Source organism: Cuculus canorus, chromosome 16 (assembly GCF_017976375.1).
Source record: "Cuculus canorus isolate bCucCan1 chromosome 16, bCucCan1.pri, whole genome shotgun sequence".
Taxonomy (NCBI): domain Eukaryota; kingdom Metazoa; phylum Chordata; class Aves; order Cuculiformes; family Cuculidae; genus Cuculus; species Cuculus canorus.
This window is the reverse complement of record NC_071416.1, coordinates 4,282,902-4,302,927: the sequence shown is the minus strand read 5'-3', so window position 1 is coordinate 4,302,927 and position 20,026 is coordinate 4,282,902. Positions and strand designations below refer to the sequence as shown.

The window sequence follows — 20,026 nt, the reverse complement described above, 5'->3', positions numbered from 1 at the left end:
TGAACAAAGAGAGGTCTCAAAGGAAAAAAAAAAGAGCTGAAATTTGAAGTGCTTGTGTGGAATGGTTTGTTGTTGTTTTTTTTTTTAATATCGTAGAATCATAGAATAGTTTGGGTTGGAAGAGACCTTAAAGATCATCCAGTTCCAACCCCCTTCCATGGGTGGGGACATCCCACTGGATCAGACTGCCCAAGGCCAATCAACCTGGCCTTGAACACCTCCAGGGATGGGGCAGTCACAGCTTCCCTGGGCAGCCTGGGCCAGGGCCTCACCACCCTCATGGTGAAGAAATTCCTCCTGATGTCTGGTCTAAATAAATCTTCCCCTCTCCAGTTTATACCCATTGCCCCTCATCCTGTCACCACAAACCTTTGTAAACAGCCCCTCCCCAGCTTTCCTGGAGCCCTTTTCAGGTATTGGAAGGTTGCTATAAGATCTTCTCAGATCCTTCTCTTCTCCAATTCTCAGTCTGTCCTTGTATGGAAGGTGCTCCGGCCCTCTGATCATCTTTGTAGGGCTGGAGCACCTCCTGTACGAGGACGGGATATCCAGAGGTTGAGGGTGGGAATGAAGTGTTGCTGGCTTTGGGTAGGACGTGTGGACCGTTGAGGGGGAGGAATGAAGTAGCACTGGTTTTGGGTATGACACGTGGAGCCTGGAGCCGATGGGGCATTGAGGCCACAGGATGTGGTGGCAAGGCTGTCACATGGACGGCCCCCTAGAAATGCAGCCCAGCAGCTTTGCTTGACAAACCTGACTCAGCACTTCATGAAACAGGACGTAGAAGGATGTGGTAATGCTGCCCGTGGAGGTACCTTTCCGATGTGATTTTATGGCCCGTGTGAAATGTCGCTGAGCTGCAGCTTCTGTAAAAATGGGTTTGCATGTCTTGACTCTCCAGCGTGTGAAGTCACACCACCGGTGCTGCGTTTGCAGCTTGGAGTGTGCAACATCTGCACAGCTCTGGGTTGGCTCCCTATGACCTTGCATCTGGCACATTTTGGCTCCAGCAAATAGACATCGCGGTGGCGATGAGAGCCCGTGCCCTGAGCACATCTGTGCGATCATGGCCCTGCTCCTGACTCACTGCAACGGCCACCTTGCAGGGTTTTGTTGCTGTCATGGTCAGAGCAGCCCCAGGACCTGGGTTATTTAACCCGACTGACTGTGCAGCACGCTGCTTGGGTCTGTGAGGGCAGAGCTGCAGTTCCCATCGCTGCTTGGGGGGATATTTCAGCTGCTCCTTGTACCAGGCTTCCAGTAAAATGGCTTTTTCTGCAGACGGCAGGATTTTAAGGCTTTTGGGGTGATTTTCCCAAGTGGCTTGCTCAGCTTGCAGCCTCCGAGGCGGTGCCTGGCTGCGGGGTTCCTGGCTGCGGGGTTCCTGGCTGCTTGGCCCCACAATGATGCTTCAACAGCAGATCCTCTGGTGATGAAAATCCTTGCTGCTTCTTTCTTCCACCGCTGGAGGGGCTGTAGGTGGTAGATCCTCTGGTGATGAAAATCCTTGCTGCTTCTTTCTTCCACCGTTGGAGGGGCTGTAGGTGGTAGATCCTCTGGTGATGAAAATCCTTGCTGCTTCTTTCTTCCACCGTTGGAGGGGCTGTAGGTGGTAGATCCTCTGGTGATGAAAATCCTTGCTGCTTCTTTCTTCCACCGCTGGAAGGGCTGTAGGTGATAGATGGGGGCTGTGGGTGGCAGTGGGGTCCGTGGGTGCAGCACAGGCTACTGGAATGGCTGAGGATGCTCATCACTCTTTGTTTAAGAGGATAGTTGCAGTTTTTGTCAAAAGGCAGCAGCATAGTCAAAAGGACGCCCATGTGCTGGAGATGATGCTCTTTCTGGCCGAGTAGGGAGCTGAAATCTGGTCACCTTCAAGCCTACCGGAGACTTTGATCTGAAGAGTGAGGAGGTTTAAGTAAACTCCCTCTGCTCCGTGATGGTGTAGGTGTGGGGGTTTGGGTTCTCCTGGCACGTCCTTCCCGTGGTGCAGTGACCAGGAGAAGCTCATCATGGTTCTGTTTTGTCAAAATACACATGGAGGTAGTGAGAAGTCTTGTCGGTTTGATTGTGGGGGTTTAGAAAGTATAGCAGGGTTGTGAGGGTGTTGGGATAAAAGCCAGGTGAAGCTGTGTACTGCATTATTCTTTATTATTTATTTATATTGGACCTTTCCGATTCTTGCTAGCATTAAGATCTTGTTAGGTGGTGTAAAAACACATGTGGAGTCTATGCTTTAAATAAGACAGGAACAAATGAGAGAGGAGAAAATGCTGTGTTATACAGCTGTATAAAAAGTGGGCAGTAAGGATGCTCCCAGACTTCCAGGACGTAATTTCAGAAATCACTTTCCTGTCATCTTTGGTTTGTGGGGTTTTGTTTTTCTTTAAAGGAGATCTCACTTTTAGTTAGTGACTTTTTTCTAATCATGAACATGTCCTAACTTCTATGATAAAATTGTGGGATGGATTGTACTCTGTCAGCCCATTTTTTTACAAGTCATACTATGTACCGCTGCAAGAGTATTTTGCGTACACGCTTGAGTGCAGAACCACAGAAGGCAGGTTTTCATCCATGCCAAATATTTCTATGTTGGACACTGATCTCTAAATGAGTAGGGTGGAAGCACTCTGGTTTTGCCCCCCCTTCTCACTGCTTTAGCATAATGCTCCCCATTCTTACTCAAGTTGTAGTGAAAATTGACTATTTGGACATGGATCTATTGGAGTGACTCCAGAGAAGGCCATGAAGATGATCCGAGAGTTGGAGCACCTCCCATATGAGGACAGGCTGAGAGAGTTGGGGTTGTTCAGCCTGGAGGAGAGAAGGTCTGTGGAGACCTTAGAGCAGCTTCCAGCGCTGAAAGGGGCTCCAGGAAAGCTGGGGAGGGGCTCTGGATCAGAGAGTGCAGCGACAGAATGAGGGGGAACGGTTTTAAGGTGAAAGAGGGGAGATTTGGTTTAGATCTTAGGAAGCAATGTTTTCCTGTGAGGGTGGGGAGGCCCTGGCCCAGGTTGCCCAGAGCAGTGGTGGCTGCCCCATCCCTGGAGGTGTTCCAGGCCAGGTTGGATGGGGCTTGGAGCAACCGGATCCAGTGGGAGGTGTCCCTGCCCATGGCAGGGCGGGATGTGGGATACTGACCATTGAGGCCCCTTCTAACCCAAACCATTCTATGATTATTCTTCTCCCTTATGCTTTGCAATAGAAGCAAAAAACATGATCGTGAATTCTGGGGTGCAGAGACGCTGCTGCTCTCACTTGTGGGGTAAAGCTACCACTGATGGAAGTGCTCAGCGAAGTCCCTGGCCTTGCTTGCAGGTGAATAGTGCTGAGCTGGGCTTCAGCTTGACTCTGCTGAAGGAACAGTGGCTGTAGAGAGACTAAAGTTACTGTTTTTCTTCTTGAATGGTAATTGAGAACACATTATTTTTGTGAATTACCGGAGGGAGTTAGAAGATATTTGGGAGCCAGGTTGTTAACTTGTACAGCTGTCAACAAGGCATCGAGATGAGAACCATAGTACGTGGTCTTAAAAAGTTAGTAGCTTTAAGCAGTCTCCTCATCACTCTTCTGGCAGCTTTTGCTCTCTGCGCCGTGCACTTGGGTGCTTTTTATTTATTTATTTATTTATTTGCGGTTGAGAAAAGATAGAGATTTCCAAAACCATGCACATACGTCAAACCCAGCGTAACTGCAGCGAGCGCTGGCGCAGGGCTGCTGTGCCAACAGCCGTTCCCTTTCCGTGCTCCCACTGCACTGCTCCTCCCCACTGAGTCACTTTTATTCCATCCAGGGGTTCGTTTTTAACCCCAGGCTTGGGTTCCTGGCCAAGCATCACTGTCCACTCTGGATCCCTGCCCGCTCCCTGGGCCAGGGGCATAAAATTAAGGGATGAGACAACTTTGTGGCTTGAAGTTTCTTTCTTCTAGACTGGTCACTCGTTCCCTCAGCTGTTTTGGTGCTGGTGGCTGTGCAGAGCCCCTCTTCAGCGCTACCCCTGGTTGCGGTGAAGGCTGTTGTTCTAGTGTCACAATCAGCATCTCCCAAGCAGAGCCAGGCTGGTGGCTGCTTCTGAGGCAGATAGGCATAAGTTCTATTTTTATCTCAGCCCTGAGGTTTTATCTTATAAAAACCCTATGTTTCTAGGTGCCTCTGATGCTGGCACAGTTCTTGCATGGAGCCTCCGTGGCTTCTTTTAGATCTTTGTATGTTTTCTGCCTCTCTTAGTTTCCTGTGAATTAGAAATGTTGCCGGTGAAGCAGGCAGTGCAGTGAAGTCTCATTATCACTTACTGTATTTGTTTCAGACTGTCTCCACACCAGCCTGGTGCCAGGAAACGTGCTTGCATTCGTTTGCCGTCCTCCCTCCCCAACACTGCACAGGGCACCAGGCATTTACAGAGCGAGCTGGTGCCTTCAGCCCTCCTGTTTTTTCAGCTGCTAACGGGAGTTAGCAAGGGCCTGGTATCTGTTTTCTTTTTTGCAGATAAACTTCTTGAGCACCTGCGTAAGTGTGATAAACAACGCAGGATGTGCTTGTTGTTTGGTTTCGAAAAGGAAGTGATGTATATGCCAGAGCCTTTTGCAGCTCCATCGGTGCAATCGTATCTTGCTAAATAAACAGCGTTGAGCATGGTCAGTGATGGGCTGGAGAGGTCCTGGGTGAAAGCAAGGGTGTGCTGGGGGGGGGGGTGTCGGGAGATGTCGCTCACCTCCCACACAGGAAGTTTTCCTTATCTATAACCAAACTTTGAGAGAAATTGGGAAGGGTTTTGTCTGGCCAAAGCTGTGGCTCTGGTGAGCTCTCTGTACTGCAAGAGGGGAGAAACGAGATCTCCTGTGCACCAGAGCCGCTCGTAGCACCACACAACACCTCTCCCACCCAGCATTACATCAGGGTGCTTGGCAGACTGAAAGCTAAAAACTAAACACAATCATCTGAACAATCGTAGAATCATGGAATCATTTGGTTGGAAAAGACTTTTGAGATCATTGGGTCCAACCACACCTGTCCACTACTAAACCATCCCTGAGCATCTCATCTACCCATCTTTTAAATACCTCCAGGGATGGAGACTCAACTACTCCCCTGGGGTACATCAAATCATCTGATTATCTAGTACATCAAAGCGCTTTAGATTCAGATCTGCCCTCAGGGGCAAAACCTACTAAGTTGAAAAAAACCCAACCCCTCCTCCATGCACAGCGGAGCTGTAAGGGTGAGCAACTTTGGCCTTTAAATTAATTGTGTGTTTCTTTGAGCATTATTCTTCTCCCTTGCTCTGGCTGGGAGAAGGAGAGGAGGCTGCGTGGAGGGTTAGCTGGTCTGTGCTGCTTTCACTTCTTTTCGGAGTCATACATGAAAGGGTTAAGCAGAATTTTGATCTCAGCAATATTTTCATGCTTATACATTCTGTTTCTCATTTCCATGACAAAGATGGTAGGAAGAGCAGAATAAGGTACAGAATTTGCAGAGCAATTTTAAGACTGTAATGAGAACAGAAAATAGTAGGGGGAGAAGAATTGTAATTAGAATATGAACTGGGGAAAAAAAAATTAATCTATTTCCATGTCAGTCTAAGAGTGAATTCTGCCTCTCCCTGTAGCTTTCTGTGGATGGATTTTTTGTGTGCGTGTGTGTGTGAAGAGCTTGAACTCCTTTACAGGCTCTGAAAGGTCCAGGTAAATGACTTTAGGTCCTCATTCCCCCCCAAACATAATGTAATAACAATAATTTTGTGTGCAGCATTCACAGAAAACCAGACAGTCTCTTAGATAAATGAATGCTGTCACTTAATAGTGGTGGCATTCAAAAATCTCTCCAGCTTCTAGTACAGGAGAATAATAGGAGGTGCTGGAGATGTTCTTAGGGTGGAGGTCCTTGTGGCTGCCTGTGTGAACATTGTGTGATCATGTATTGCAGAAGCACTGAAACAGCAAATACTGATGGTTGGGAGGGATCTCTGCAGGTCTCAAGCCCTAAGGCAGAGCCAAGCCAGCCAGATGAGATTGTTTAGCTCCTGGCACATCTGGACTCCGAGTATCTCCATGGATGGGAGATCCCACAGCCTCTTGGTCTAATATATGTCTGCCCCAATGGTGAAAACGTTCTTCCTAATATCTACTGAGATTACAGCTACCACAGAGCACGCAGCAACCCACAGATCAGGGTCATCTTGAGCTCAGCAGTTTGGATTTGCCATTCCCTTCTAATCTGCCCATTTGCTATCCTGGATCCTTCCAGGCCACAGCATCCTGCAAGCAGGAGGATTTTTTGTTGGGCTCTATATAAAGAACTCATTTGGGAGGTGTTTAATTCCATTGGCTAATGATCTCAGGATCTGGCTCCTTGGTTTTAGGGTAAGAGAAACAGAGAAGAGTTGTGCCCTGTACTCATCTCATTGTATGATTTTATGACCTTGGATCCTCCCTGCTATTGCCCTCTCCCTTTCTCCTAACTGTACTGATAGCAAAATAATGCTGGATCTTTTATTCTCTGTTCTCTTCCTAATTGCTCCTAAAACCTGAATGACATTTTTGGCAGCTGAGTAAAACTTGGAAGTGAGCTCTCCAGAACGAATGCACTGTTTCCCTCCTGGACAGAAAGAGCTATTTTAAGGCCCATTGTCATGTCTGTATTGTTAAGATTGCTTTTCTCTAGTGCATTAGTTTGCATTTATTGACATTAAATTTAATCTTCCATTTCCTCACCGCCACTTAGTACCGTGAGAGTCTTAATGCAAAGCCATTCAAAGTCGCTTTTAGTTTTGGCTAGCCTGAATAATTTTTGACTCATTAATAAACTTGAATCCTTCTGGATCGCTTACATTAGAACTCAATAGATTTTAGTGCAGATGCATTGTGGACCATGATGCTTTCTTGCTAAAACCTAATGGGTGTCTTTTCGCTGGCTCTGGGCAACAGGAACTTCTCTTTTGTCCCACAAGAAGTTGCTTTTGGGTTTTATGAGCTTTTTTGAGGAACATTGTGAAAAGTTTTTTCTGATATCTGGATATCAGAAAAAAATTCTTCTCGGAAAGAGTCACCGGGCACTGGCAGAGGCTGCCCAGGGAGGTGGTCGAGTCGCCTTCCCTGGAGGTGTTTAAGGAACGGGTGGATGAAGTGTTTAGGGACATGTTTTAAGGGAGTGTTAGGAATGGTTGGACTCGATGATCCAGTGGGTCCTTTCCAACCTGGTGATTCTATGATTCTATGAAGTCCAGCCAGAGAGATCATTTCACCCTTTCCAGGTCCTTGTTGCCCATCAGCTAACACTAAAGTGGCTGTAAGGCACGATGTCCCTGGTCTCGGGTCTCTCTCTGGTGCCTCGGTGGGTTGTTGCAGCTCCAGATGGTGTCACATTGAGGGATTCAGAGCTGCTGGTCTGCTACCTTCCCCTCATCACACCCATTTGTTTTGGAGCAGCGGCAGCAGGCTACGCACCACATTTGTTAACTTGTGTTGCTTTAGAGCAGATGGGTGAATGCCACTTGGCCACGGGGCTTCCTTAGGGGTTTGTTGGTTTGTTTTAAGTTTTTTTCTACCGGCCATTCTAGTGTCAGAGCTGGGGTCTTTCCAAGGAAGTTGCTCTGGTTTGAGAACCACTGAAAACTCCTTCAGAGTGCCAGCCAGTGCGTATCATTCCCGTTTTTCACACCTGGTTTGAGATTCTTGACAGTCTCTGTTGTACCTCAGGAGCCCTCGGCACCACCAGCTGTGCAGTAGGCTTCCTGCTTCTGGTGTGTTTGAGAAATAACAGTTATTAGGCTTTTATCCTATTTGTGAATTGCTCTTAAAACAAATAAACCGACCAAACTGCTTTTTACTTTACGGTTTTAAGCCTTAAGGCTTCATCTATTTCGATCTGATTTTACCCTCGGATAATATATGAGCGTATTGACTGCATGCAGAACACCCGGCTCCCCTAAAGCCCAGGTGACTTTTGCAGATGCTCAGCTGTGCGACCCGTTAAAGGATGTGCTGCCACTGACACCTGCCGTGGTGGGGTGCTCTCTTCTAATGACGTTGGTCCTGAAGCTAATTCCACTGCGTGGCTAGCCCGGACGGCCGCACGGTGGCCAGGATGGAGATGCATAGCTTTGCTGGCAGGAGAGTCCTGAGGGGAGGTTGTAAATCCATTGCTGAACTTCTGACCCTCTTTGACAGGATCAACTGAGGGGCTATCCAAGCATTTCAGCGGACACATAAATAACGCTAAGTAGATCACTTTGGGCCAGAGGTTGTGTAAAGACCTTAATGGAGAAACTGCAGTTAAAGAGATTAAGCTAACCTTAGCGATGTATTCCCTGAAGAAGCGTGATGCTAAATTAGTCCTCTAGGAAATCACAGCGGCAGCTCTGCAGGCAGCAGCGCCGACAGGGGCAGGGCTGAAGTGAATATTTCACATCCCAGGGATGTGGCAGAGAGATGTGCTGGCGAAGATAGTCCTTGCCAGCATCAGGGTTGGTGGCTTGGGTGTTGGTGCCCAGCACCTCTGGGGTTAATGCTTCAGGCTGCACTGGAGCAGCATCGTGGGGATGCAGGGCTGGAAGTACCATGGTCAAAAATGCAGCTACAGCAGAAGTGCCCACTCACTCAGGGCAGCCTGATCCAGTGGGATGTCCTTGCCCATCGCAGCGGGGTTGGAACTGGATGATCTTGAAGGTCCCTTCCAATCCAAACTATTCTACAATTCTATGATAACGCTGGCCTTTCTAAAGAAGAGTTATATTTCCAGCTGGCGAGTAGGGTGCCATCATCGGAGGGAGCTAAATAAACCCCAGAAACACAGGGGCTGCAATGGTTTTATTTTCTTTAATAGGGAGTACTAAATACGGCATTGACTGCACTATGCAAGTTTTCTTCTATCTTAAATTTATTCACTAAGACCTTGAAAAAGACATTTGTTGCCTGGCGTTATTGGGAGTCACTTGATGTCCTGATGCTGGTGGTGGCTAGACACCAAAACCAGCTGTATCTCAAGCATCTCTGGTAAAAGGTGATATCCCCAGTGCACCCAGTTTGGAAATGAGGTTGTCACAAGAAGGGACCTGCTGCCCACCTCCTCTGTCCTGGCGCAGGATGGCAAAACTGAGGGGAGTGCTTATAGCTCTGAGCACTGGAAGCCTCGAATTTGTTCTTTGCTGGGTATTTAATAGCTCCTTGATGGTGATGGCTTTTAGTCACCACTGGATTTGCATTAACAGGTCACTTTTTAAAAGCTCCAGATGCTCAGTAGACTTGCAGTTAAGGTGCTCTGGTCCGGTATTGGTAATGATGAGTGTTAAAATTTAGGTTAAAACCTCTCAAAAACCAAATAAAAAAATCCCAAACCCAGCACACTTAAATAGAATGAAATAAGGAGTTTGGAAGATTTTTGAGATCATGCAGGTGTCGTTGAAGCTGTTCCTGGTATGAAGGTTGCCAAGATAATTCTTATAAAGTTAAGATTTTCATCTCAGCCCGTGATTCTGAGGAAATAAAAGAATGTGATGAGATTTGTAATAAAATTGTACAAGCTGGCAGTGCCACTCATGAGAAAGTAACACCTTCTCTGAATCTTGGCAGGAGGTTGTGTTTCTTTCCACTGGGTCCTTCCCAGTTAACAAACATTTATTCTCCATGTTTGCACAGAGCCGGAGATCACACAGCTGCTTTGCTCTGGGGTCTCTCCCAGCTTGCAGCATGCAACATGCATTTATTTTTCGTACTCATTTTCATCTTATTACCACGGGACCCATAATGACCTCTGGGCGCATTTATGGGTTTGAAAATACCATCATATCACAAAAATAACAAACCAAAGCGAGTCTAGAAAAGCAATAAAAATTAAAGAAATGCTTTGTAGAACATCATCTGAATAGAAGCTGCACTCAGCCCCTGCATGGGCTGGTGGATGCTCTGCCTCCACAGCTGTGGTGCCAGCTACTGCTCTCCTGGAAGAGCCAAGGCAAAAGAATTGTAGCTTTTGAGTAAATTGTTCATGACAAACTGAATTTGTGTGTCCGATACAGAGACACTGTCATGGAGGCTCTGTGTCCATCACCCTCATTTCCTGGGGACTCCCTTTCTAAATGGGGCTGACAGTGTCTGGCTGCTTCCCCATCGGTGCCAGGTGAAATCACCTCCCATGGCTTGAGACTGGAGCACCACCACTGCTCTCCTTCCTTTGATTAGGAGTTGATGGCACCTGCAGACGAAGGCAGCTCATTGTTGTTCAGTTGGCAGCATGCTGATGTTTCCAGAGCTGATGGCAGGAATTTGGTTGGTGTCCTCTAAGGGTTGTCTCTCTCATGAGCATGTTACGTCAGATGAGCTTCAGCTGGGATTTGGCAAAGTGTGGGGTTTTATGGACCCTTGTTGAAGCACGGGTCCTTGATTCTGGTTGTGCTCACAGGCAGCGTTGTGAGGAGGACGTTGAGGCGCTGGAGTATGTCCAGAGAAGGGAACGGACTCTGGGGAAGGGTCTGGAGAACAGGGCTTGGGGGAGCGGCTGAGGGACCTGGGGCTGTTTAATCTGGAGAAAAGGAGGCTGAGGGGAGACCTCATCGCTTTCTGCAGCTCCTGGTTGTAGTAACATGGGTGTTGCTCTCTACTCCCAAGTAGCAAGTGATAGAATGAGAGGAGATGGCCTCAAGTTGCACCAGGAGAGGTTTAGATTTGATATTAGGAGAAATTTCTTTGCTGAAAGAGTGGCAAAGCACTGGAACCGGCTGCCTGAGGCAGTGGTGGAGTCTCCGTCCCTGGAGAGGTTCAAAAAATGTGTAGCCCTGGCACTTTGGAACATGGTTCAGCAGGCACAATGGTGTTGGGCTGACGGTTGGACTGGATGAGCTTAGAGGGGCCTATAGGAAAGCTGGAGTGGGGCTATTTGTAAAGGCTTGTGGGGATAGGGCCTGGGGGAATGGGTATAAACTGGAGAGGGGCAGATTTAGACTGGACATTAGGAAGAATTTCTTCACCATGAGAATGGAGAGGCCCTGGCCCAGGTTGCCCAGGGAAGCTGTGGCTGCCCCATCCCTGGAGGTGTTCCAGGCCAGGTTGGATGGGCCTTGGGCAGCCTGAGCCAGTGGGAGGTCCCTGCCCACGGCAGAGGTGTGGAATTGAATGATCTTTAAGGTCCCTTCCAACCTTTACTATACTATGATACTATGATCTTTTCCAACCTTAATGATTCTATAATGAAGTCAATGCAAGCGAGATAAAGATGGGTCCAAGTCTCGGATGGAGGAAACGCAGTTAATCACATCTTCCTCCCTCTCCCAGTTTCCCAACTTGGCTAGAGAGGGTTTGCATTCCCCAGGTTTTTGAGTGAACACCATGTCTTGGACTCAAAGCACTACAAGCTGAGAGTGATCTTGGCTCACCTCGGCTTTGGACTCATTCCTTGCAGGAGAGGGTGAGAATTAGCCACAGCCACGGATTTGTTTAATAGGCTGCTTCTATTAGCTAAAGAGTATCAAAAATTAAATAATTACACAAGAGCGAAAGGGTGATAAAGACAACTACATCAGAGCACATTCCTTTCAAATTAGGACGTGAAAATTATACCCACTGCTCTTTGTGCATGCATCATTCAATACAGGTTTGATTGATTTTAGCCGGGCACAGAGGGTGATGAATGGATGCACCCAGGTCTGACACTGCCTGGGAGGCTTTACCCACAACAGGGAGCAGATCAAACTGAAAAGGGAAGCGTTTGTAACCAAAGGGAAATATTGAAATGTCTGTTTCTGCTGTAAATCTACCTGGAATGATGGGACTGATTGTTTTGAAGTGCATTCTGTAGTGAAACAATAATGAGAAGAGGAAGAGCACATTACTTATCTGCTCTACCTGGCTGGTGTATAAGTGGTAAATGTCTAATTGAAAAAATATCCTGATGGGAGAATTTCTAATAAATTTGTTTGCACTTTCATAGCCTGGAGGAGAGGGAAAAAAAAAATCCAATCATCAGTGAGGAAGTTCCAAAGTTGCCATTGCACTTTGAGTCTTGATTTTCAGGCTCGCTGCTCAGGCTGGCAATCAGAGACACGGTAATTTTGAAGGCAGGATTCATTACAGTTATTATGAAGGCATCAAGGGCAGGAGGAAGTGTGGAACGGAGGCAGGGGAATGGTAAAAAGCCATATAAAATACATTCCGACAAACAGAATGATATAGAGAAAGCAGAATGCCAGTCCTGCCCTGGATCTCTCCTGAGAAAGATACTTTTTGATTTCTGAATGTAGTTTTCCAGGTGATATTTTTGTTTTCTAGAGAAGAAAGAGCTGTTTCACTGAGTTCCTAGGTTAGATCTTCAAAATACAGCACTGGAGAAGGAAAAAAGCAAGGTGTGTACACTTCCAAGGAAGGGAATGGATGGATGTGCATCATCTCTGTGTTTAAATCTCTCAGAGGGGCAAAGCTTTTACCTAGGAAAGAGCTCTTTTTTCCTGCTGTGGAAGTAAATATTTATGCAGTGCAAATTCCTGACTGGTTCCAGGGATGGACAGAACCACCTCTCCACTGTAATATCTTATCTCTCTTCAGGGTTGCTTGCTGGAAAGCTCTTGTGGAGCTCTCCTGAAGCCTCTCAGTGTGCAGTCTCAAGATACAAGAGCTTTTAAGCATCCTGTGGTGCCACTCAGCGTGTCTGTGCAGCTGACCCCATGCAAAGCTCTGGCACTGCAGACTGGACCACTGGAAGGGGCCCTACAAGAGTTATCCACATGTTGCATAGCCTTTAGGTGCCTGTTCGGGCTCTAGGATTCACCTGATGGGGTTTTGGTGAGGTGTCCCTGAAAAACAGCTGAGGAGCGTGACCTCAGGGCCATCATTTTGCTTGTTCCAAAAGGATTGACTTCCCAAAACTGTGCTGCTGCCCGTGCCAAGTCAGAGTCTGGCTCCTCCCGCAGAGCTTGGGTCCTGCTGCCGCAGGGCTGAGCATCTCCACCAAACTGTACCACCTCTTCTGGAACTTCAGCCTTCTCCACTGGGCTTGGTCGGTTGGCAGAGGGTTTTCCAGCCATAAAGCTGATTGAGTCTCCGTGCCTGGAAGCACAGCAGCTCCAGCTGGAACCGTGTTAGCAGGAGCTGGCTGTGCCAGTGATTGCTTTATTGGTGGAGGGAAACTCAGTTTAAAGTGGATTGCACCCGGCTGGCTTCTGGGAGCGCTGCTTGACCCAGCAAGCCCGTAGGGCTGCCAGCGCTCACTGCCTTCCACGGCTCCTGCCTCACTGATGAGTTTAATAAAATCCTGCCTTTGCATAGGGATCCCCTTCCACCCCGCTGTGGCTGCTATCAGTATTAGTTAATGAGTGTCACAATACCTGCTCTAATTTTGCTGCTTTTAATTGGCTTTCTGTGCTATCCCAGAGGGTAGTTTGGCAATTAGAGGGTGTCTGACGCCGAGCGGAGCTGTGTTACCCCCACTTGGCTTTACTAACTCTGCTGACTTTAATAGCTAATCCTATAGCACTAAAAAGTGGAAGTGTAATTAATAGTCTACACTGCAAATCTTCACCTGGTTTTATTTGGATTTCTCTTTTGCTGTTCTTAATACGGCTCATTTCTGTTAAGGCATAGCTGGTATCAGCTTGGAATTGGAGAGTAAGAGGGATGTGCAAGGGGTGAACAATCTTCAATTCATCATCTGGCTTGTAAGGGCGAGAGGGTCGGCTCTTGTTAAGTGCATGGTGTCATTCGCAGCTGGTACCTTCATCCTTGTCTCAGGAGCGTTTTATGGCATAGCCCATTTTATTGCCATAATTAATTTGTGAACTTAGCCTTGAGAACTGCCCCAGCCATACTTCGAGCGGGAGACAATCCTGGAGGGCTTTTTGCCTTCATTTGGAGTGAAAAGCTCCTGCTGTAGCTAATTAATAAGAAGAGTTTTGCAGTTCTCCGTGAGGGTTTTGTAGCCTAATAAGTGGATTAGCAGTTTGGAACTGGGTGAAGGGAGCAGGCGTGTTTGCAGGAGCTGCAAGAGCACAGGTGAACACACAAATCCTGGCAGGGCAGGATGGGGAAGAGGAGAAAAGGGGAAAACGTGCTGCCTTGCAGCCAGAGTTTGCAAACGATAGCAAATTGTTGGGATGGGGAATCGGGCTTTGCATAGATACCCCCTTCGTGTACCGTCTGGAATACTTTCTCTATTGCTGCTGTAGGTTTGCTTTGGCGGATAAGGAGTGTGTAGGTGTCTAGAAGAGGATTGAATAGGACCTGCCTGTCTTGGAAATTTCCATTGATGGAAATTAGGTTTTTTTAAGCTGATTAATGATCTGGTTGGAATTCTAGCAAGAACTTTATTTGAGTGATCTTTGCTGCTGGGTACATGTGTGGTTTTGTACAGGTTTGGTTTATTTGCTTAAATTAGAGTGAATAATTCATTATTTCACTGAGAAATTAACATAAATGTGCTATGTTACCACATCCAATTGCAATAACAGTGATGCAAGTACACATGCAAATTTTAAGGACCAGCTCAGAATTTTCTTCTGCAAATCCTGGCTCTTTATGTGAAGGTATTTAGAATGCACAGAACCCTGGTGTGCATATGGCGTTGCACTAACCCTAATTTCCTTTTGTCTTTCTAGTTTGATGGGGAGAACATGTACATGGGAATGAATGAGAACACCCAGGAGTTTTTATCGGCAAATCAGGTAAGCATCAATTTGCTTGGATTGGCTGTGCAGTGAGATTGTCTAAGGGACTTAGGCCATGCCCAAGCACAAATTCTAGGAGCTCTCCAAGAATCTGCAGTCCTACAACATCAGGAGGGTCCATAGAGGACGTCAGCCTGGCCATTGAGGAGCAGTGGTGGATGCAGTTGGTACAAGGAGAGGTTTGCGTGCCAGTGCCACTGCGTATCGCTGGAGTCCAGCTTGGCCAGGGCTCTCCAACGAGACATCCATCACTTGAAATGAAGGTGCAATTGGTGTTTCTGGATGCAGTGAGGTTTCCAAATATTGTGTGTTGTTCAGGTGTCTCCTTGCCTCACGTAGGGTATTTTCTGTAGCTAAACAGATGAACAGTTAGCAAGCTTGGGGAGAAAAAGGAATCAAAGGTTTCCTGTTTTGGAGTTATAAACCCACACATGGAGAACCAGAATAGAAGTGCTCACATCTCGCAGGTACTTTTAGATCTCCCTCTCTTCTTAGGTATATATGAAATAGAAATGTCCATCCAGTGGAGCTCTAAACATAGATACAATTAAGCCCATGCTTAGGTCCTTCTGAGAGGTGAGGAATTCAGCACATGCTTAACTGTCTTCCTGGCCAGGAGATGAGAGATGGTCCCATCCGCATCCCCCTAAGACAGCCTGGCGTAGCTAGACCCTGATGGGAACTTGATTCATCTTTGAGGTGTCTGATGCTGCACCCTCAGGACAAAGCATCTCAGCCCATCCCACTGCCTCATGAGGGAAGGCACAAGTTCATCACTGGTTATTTTCAGCATCCCATTTTTGGGCAGTGTTGGGCCATTTATTGCATTGTGGGGCTTTGTTGACTGCAGCCACGTGCGTTGTGAGCTGTGCAGGGTTACGTTCTGTGGAGTTGATGGGTTGCAAAATTTGAGAGGTGGCTGTGTGATGATTTCCATCCAGCCTTAGATGCTGCCAGCTACCTTTTGCCCTGGTCCTGGTGTGTGTGGCCTCGAGTGAGGTTACAGTGTGCTCCTGCTGCTGGGGGTTTGGTACATACTGCAGCATCGCTATGAATGACAAGTCTAGTGAGTCATCCATGGTGTATCTAACTTAGATACCAGCGGTGATTAAAATATATGCATATTACACTGAAAACAGGATGAAAACTTGTTGTTTGCCTTCTTAGAATGTGGCAGTGTGTTGGCTCGTTGCTTGGGAGAGTTGTTCCTGTGCTGACTTTCAAAGAGAGCACACAAAGCCACCACCAACGAGGCGTGCGGGGCTGGTCTCACATGAGAAGGGTTTCCAGAGGGTGGGGAAGGAACCACAACCTCTGTGCTATCGAGTGATTCAGCAGCAACAAATATGTAGTCGAACAACAATCATTAGAGCTAAGAATTGCCGGAGGCTGAATAATGACAGATAGGAATGAGGGGACCCAAAACTACCCCGTCCCGCCCTCGTTTCCCCAGGCTGTGCAGAGCCTATGAGCGAGTGGTGGATGCTAACAGGGGCAATTGTCTTAGATAATCTGCCTTTAAAAACTCCCAAGGGACAACTATTTCACAGACTCATCGGAGAGGGCTGGCAGCATCAGCTCAGCAGCCAGTTGCATCCCCTGGCCATGAAGCACCTTTGGGAATGGACCAGCCTGGGGCTGAACCATGGTGATGTGAACCACTTGTTTCCTCCTCTACATTGACAGAAATCCCCCCGTCAGCCCTCGTCGCTTCCCCTGCAGGTGGACACCTGGAGGGAAATCAGAAGTGATGCTTTGGGGTAGGGAATGCTGTGCTGCACCACGAGCGAGGAGGAGGAGGGCTGACTTCCAAATAAAAGCAGAGGCTATCATGTGGCGAAGGATTCATGTCTTGTTTGAGCCTGGGAGAAGGATAAATCAAACCAGCTTAGATCCCTGTAACCCTGGAAATAGAAGTTTATTCTTCATTTGTTACTTGATGACCTTAATTTCCTATTTTGAAATGGCAGTTAAGGATGAAAAGGGAGAAAGTATCTTTCTCGTGCAGAGGGTGGGCAGGGAGCAGGTACTTCGTGCTCCAGGCGTGAGTTTGTGCATGGGGAGTGTGCTGGTGATTTAGCTCCCAGAGCAGAAGCTCTATGGGGAATGGGAACTGACATGGAAAGTAGATGGGGAAGTTTGTCTGATCTTGCATTTCCAGTTCCCCTCCTTGTGCTGCTATGCTTGGGACGGTCAGAGAGGAGCTGGGAGTGGGACCAAGGGATGTGAAGATGCAGGTTGTCACCTGGGGCTCTGCCAGGGTGATGCTTCCATGGGGTGTCTCAATGAACAACCTCAGCCTGTCCTGGGGCAGCAGGGAAGGAGGACAAGGATCCCAGTTCATGCTCTGCTTAGACATTAGTGGTGGTTCACACCCAGCATGAGCTTTGGCCAAGGAGGACGGGAAGCAGCCTTCCTCCCCCACCCTCATTAGCTCCCTTTATTTACCTCCACACTGGCACTTGTTTACCAGAGAGCGCGTTATTGCTTTGGTCATGACTTTATTACTGATAACACAACTCTTCAATTTAAATGGGGGTTCCAGATGTTTTTTATTGTTTGCGAAACCTGTTGTAACCTGAATGAGTACATTAAACAGCAGGAGTGTGGTTTCACAATCTGACTTGAGAAGGCTGCTAAATCACCGGCCTCGACGTCTGTGCAGCACGCACGGACTATGGCTCAGCCCTTGGGATCCTTGGGGGCAGACGAATCACACACTAATTACTGATACCATCAGACTGTAATAAATGCACCTGGTAGGTTGGGGGGTTTTCCCCATTTTTGTCTTAAACTGGTTGCACTGGACACCATTAGGCATCTGCAGCTCTCGGAAGCTGGCGCAGCTCCACATTGAGCCCAAATCAGGCACAGGGGCTGTGATGTCCGGCATTAACAGTGGGAAATCTTCACTTCCCATCGCCTCTTTTAGGGCACACTTGCTTATTTACCTGAGTTTTGCGCTACACAGTGACCTCCCTTGGTACCAGTGTACTTGTGATGACCTGGGGCGAGACTGTCACAATCTTCCAGTCGCTCCGTGCTTTGAGGTGGGTTGGAAGAGAAAGCATGAAATTCATCTCTGTGTGTGGGCTCATTTCAGCTGGAAAAATGTTAGGGGTCCACGGATGGAAACAGTTCAATACTCTTTGTAATATAAAATTCTCTCTTGCTTTGCAATCTTTCTTTCAAATTCCTAGAAGGAGTTAGGTGGAAAGCAGAATCCAGTTTATTGCATCTCCCTGGCCCTGCTTTAAACCCAGAGGGGTTTAAATGGTTCCTGCCTGTCAGTGCAATGCTTTACACTTTCTCCCCAGAGATCCAGCAACTGCTTAAGCTCTTGAGTCATCCTTACCCATTGCGCAGATAAGATTATTCTCATTTTACAGCTGCAGCTACAGAGACAGTGTGGTTAGGGTGGCTCCTGCGCTGAGCGGTCCATGGGCAGCATCGCGATCCTGCAGCACCCTGACATCAGCTTTATCTCGGCTCCTTGCATGGTTTTTAGATCCTAAGGAGCATGGTAAGAGCATGGTAAAGCCAGGACTAGGGTCCGCTTCCCTCTCCTTAGAATCATAGAATCGCCAGGTTGGAAAAGAACTATGAAATCATCAAGTCCAACCATACCTATCTGCCACTATACCAGATCCTTAAATACCTCGTCCAACTAGTCTTTTAATACCTCCAGGGATGGTGACTCCACGCCCTCCCTGGGCAGCCTCTGCCAGGGCCTGGTGACTCTTTTGGTGAAAAATTTTTTCCTGCTATCCAGTCTGACCCTCCCCTGGCGGAGCTTGAGGCCATCCCCCCTTGTCCTGTCCCCTGTCTCTTGGGAGAAGAGCCCAGCTCCCTCCTCTCCACAACCTCCTTTCAGGCAGTTGTAGAGAGCAATAATGTCTCCCCTCAGCCTCCTCTTCTCCAGGCTAAACACCCCCAGCTCTCTCAGCCGCTCCTCGTCAGACTTGTTCTCCAGCCCCTCACCAGCTTCATTGCTCTTCTCTGGACACACTCCAGAGCCTCAACGTCCTTCTTGTGGTGAGGGGCCCAGAACTGAACATAGGATTCGAGGTGCAGCCTCACCAGTGCCGAGTCCAGGGGCAGAATCACCTCCCTGGACCCACTGGCCACACCGTTTCTGATACAAGCCAAGATGCCATCGGCCTTCTTGGCCACCTGGGCACACCTGGGTGCACTCCTTCTTCACTCCCTACCCTGCAGAGCTGCTAAGCTGGGAAGGGAAGAAGAAAAAACCAGCTGACCACCCAAAAAGACCCAAACAAAACACCGTCAAACCCATCTGAGAGCCAGCTGATCTGCTCCCTCCCCTCGTCTTGCTGGATGCGATTGCTTCTGTGCTATGGGCTGCATTTCTCGTCAACCCAGAAAGGGTTCATCTCAGCTGAGAACGCAAGGCAGGAATACAGGAGCCTAAAACATAATGAGAGCGCTGACAGATGCAGACTCATGCCGGCACAGCCTGCTTGGGGAAAATAATTCCTCTTGTTCTATCAAATAGGAGGAACATTTGACCCCAGAAATGAGTCAAATGTGAAATGTAATTCAACCCCCAACAGGGGCCGGAGTATAAATGCAAGTTGACATCTGATCAAACCATCACAGACATTTGACCCCTGAGATGAGTGAGGTATCTGTTGTGTTTCATGAAGTCAGCAGAGCATCATTCCTCACCCCTGCCAATTTTCTTTCTTTCTTTCTTTCTCCCCCTTCCCAAACAAAGACAAGGAATTAAGTAATGCAAAATTCCCAAGGAATAGATGGATTACCAACCATGCGAGGTACTCTGATGGATGAGTAAAAATGCAATGGTGCTTTAAAAGAAGCGAAAACACTTGCAAAATCACTAAGGGAAGGCATTTATTAAAGCCTTTGTGATAGGCAGAGTAACCCCAGGAAAGGCAAAGGTGGGGAAATTCCTTATGTAGCCCGGCAGGAACGAGGTTGGTTTTGTTTGGCATTGAGACTTTGGCACTTGCAGGAAGGGTCCACAGGTGCTTTTATAAACATGAATTAACTACGCCTGGGAATACCCTGCAAGAAGGTATCATTATCCTGTGCCAAGGGTGGATAAACACAGGAAATTCCTTACCAGGGAGCCAGGGATGATTTGATGTTGGGGCAGGGTAGGGGAACAGCCGGGTCCTGATGTGGGTGTGGGGACAGTTGTCCTTTGGCTTGTTGGGAGCAGGGATTTGACTCTGTGTCCAGTTCATGGAGGGGCATTATGGAAAGCCTCAGGGAAGTGTTTGCCGCTTTTCTCCTCTCTCCATCGCATATCTCGGGCTGCTGGCAGGGCAATAGGCAGCTTTGGAGGAGGAAGGAGCTGATTATGCCCTGCTGGGTATATTTGATCCTGCATTCTGC

At 47.8% G+C, this 20,026-nt stretch overlaps 1 protein-coding gene across 2 annotated transcripts in view; it reads left to right on the top strand.

Annotated features, from left to right (window-relative positions):
- Window positions 1–20,026, top strand: part of TOX2 (TOX high mobility group box family member 2) — a 159,135-nt gene that overhangs the window by 52,068 nt on the left and 87,041 nt on the right. For both annotated transcript variants that reach the window (XM_054081821.1, XM_054081822.1), the window contains exon 2: window positions 14,576–14,641. In XM_054081821.1, the coding sequence (XP_053937796.1) occupies window positions 14,576–14,641 (66 nt within the window). The remainder of the gene's footprint in view (window positions 1–14,575; window positions 14,642–20,026) is intronic.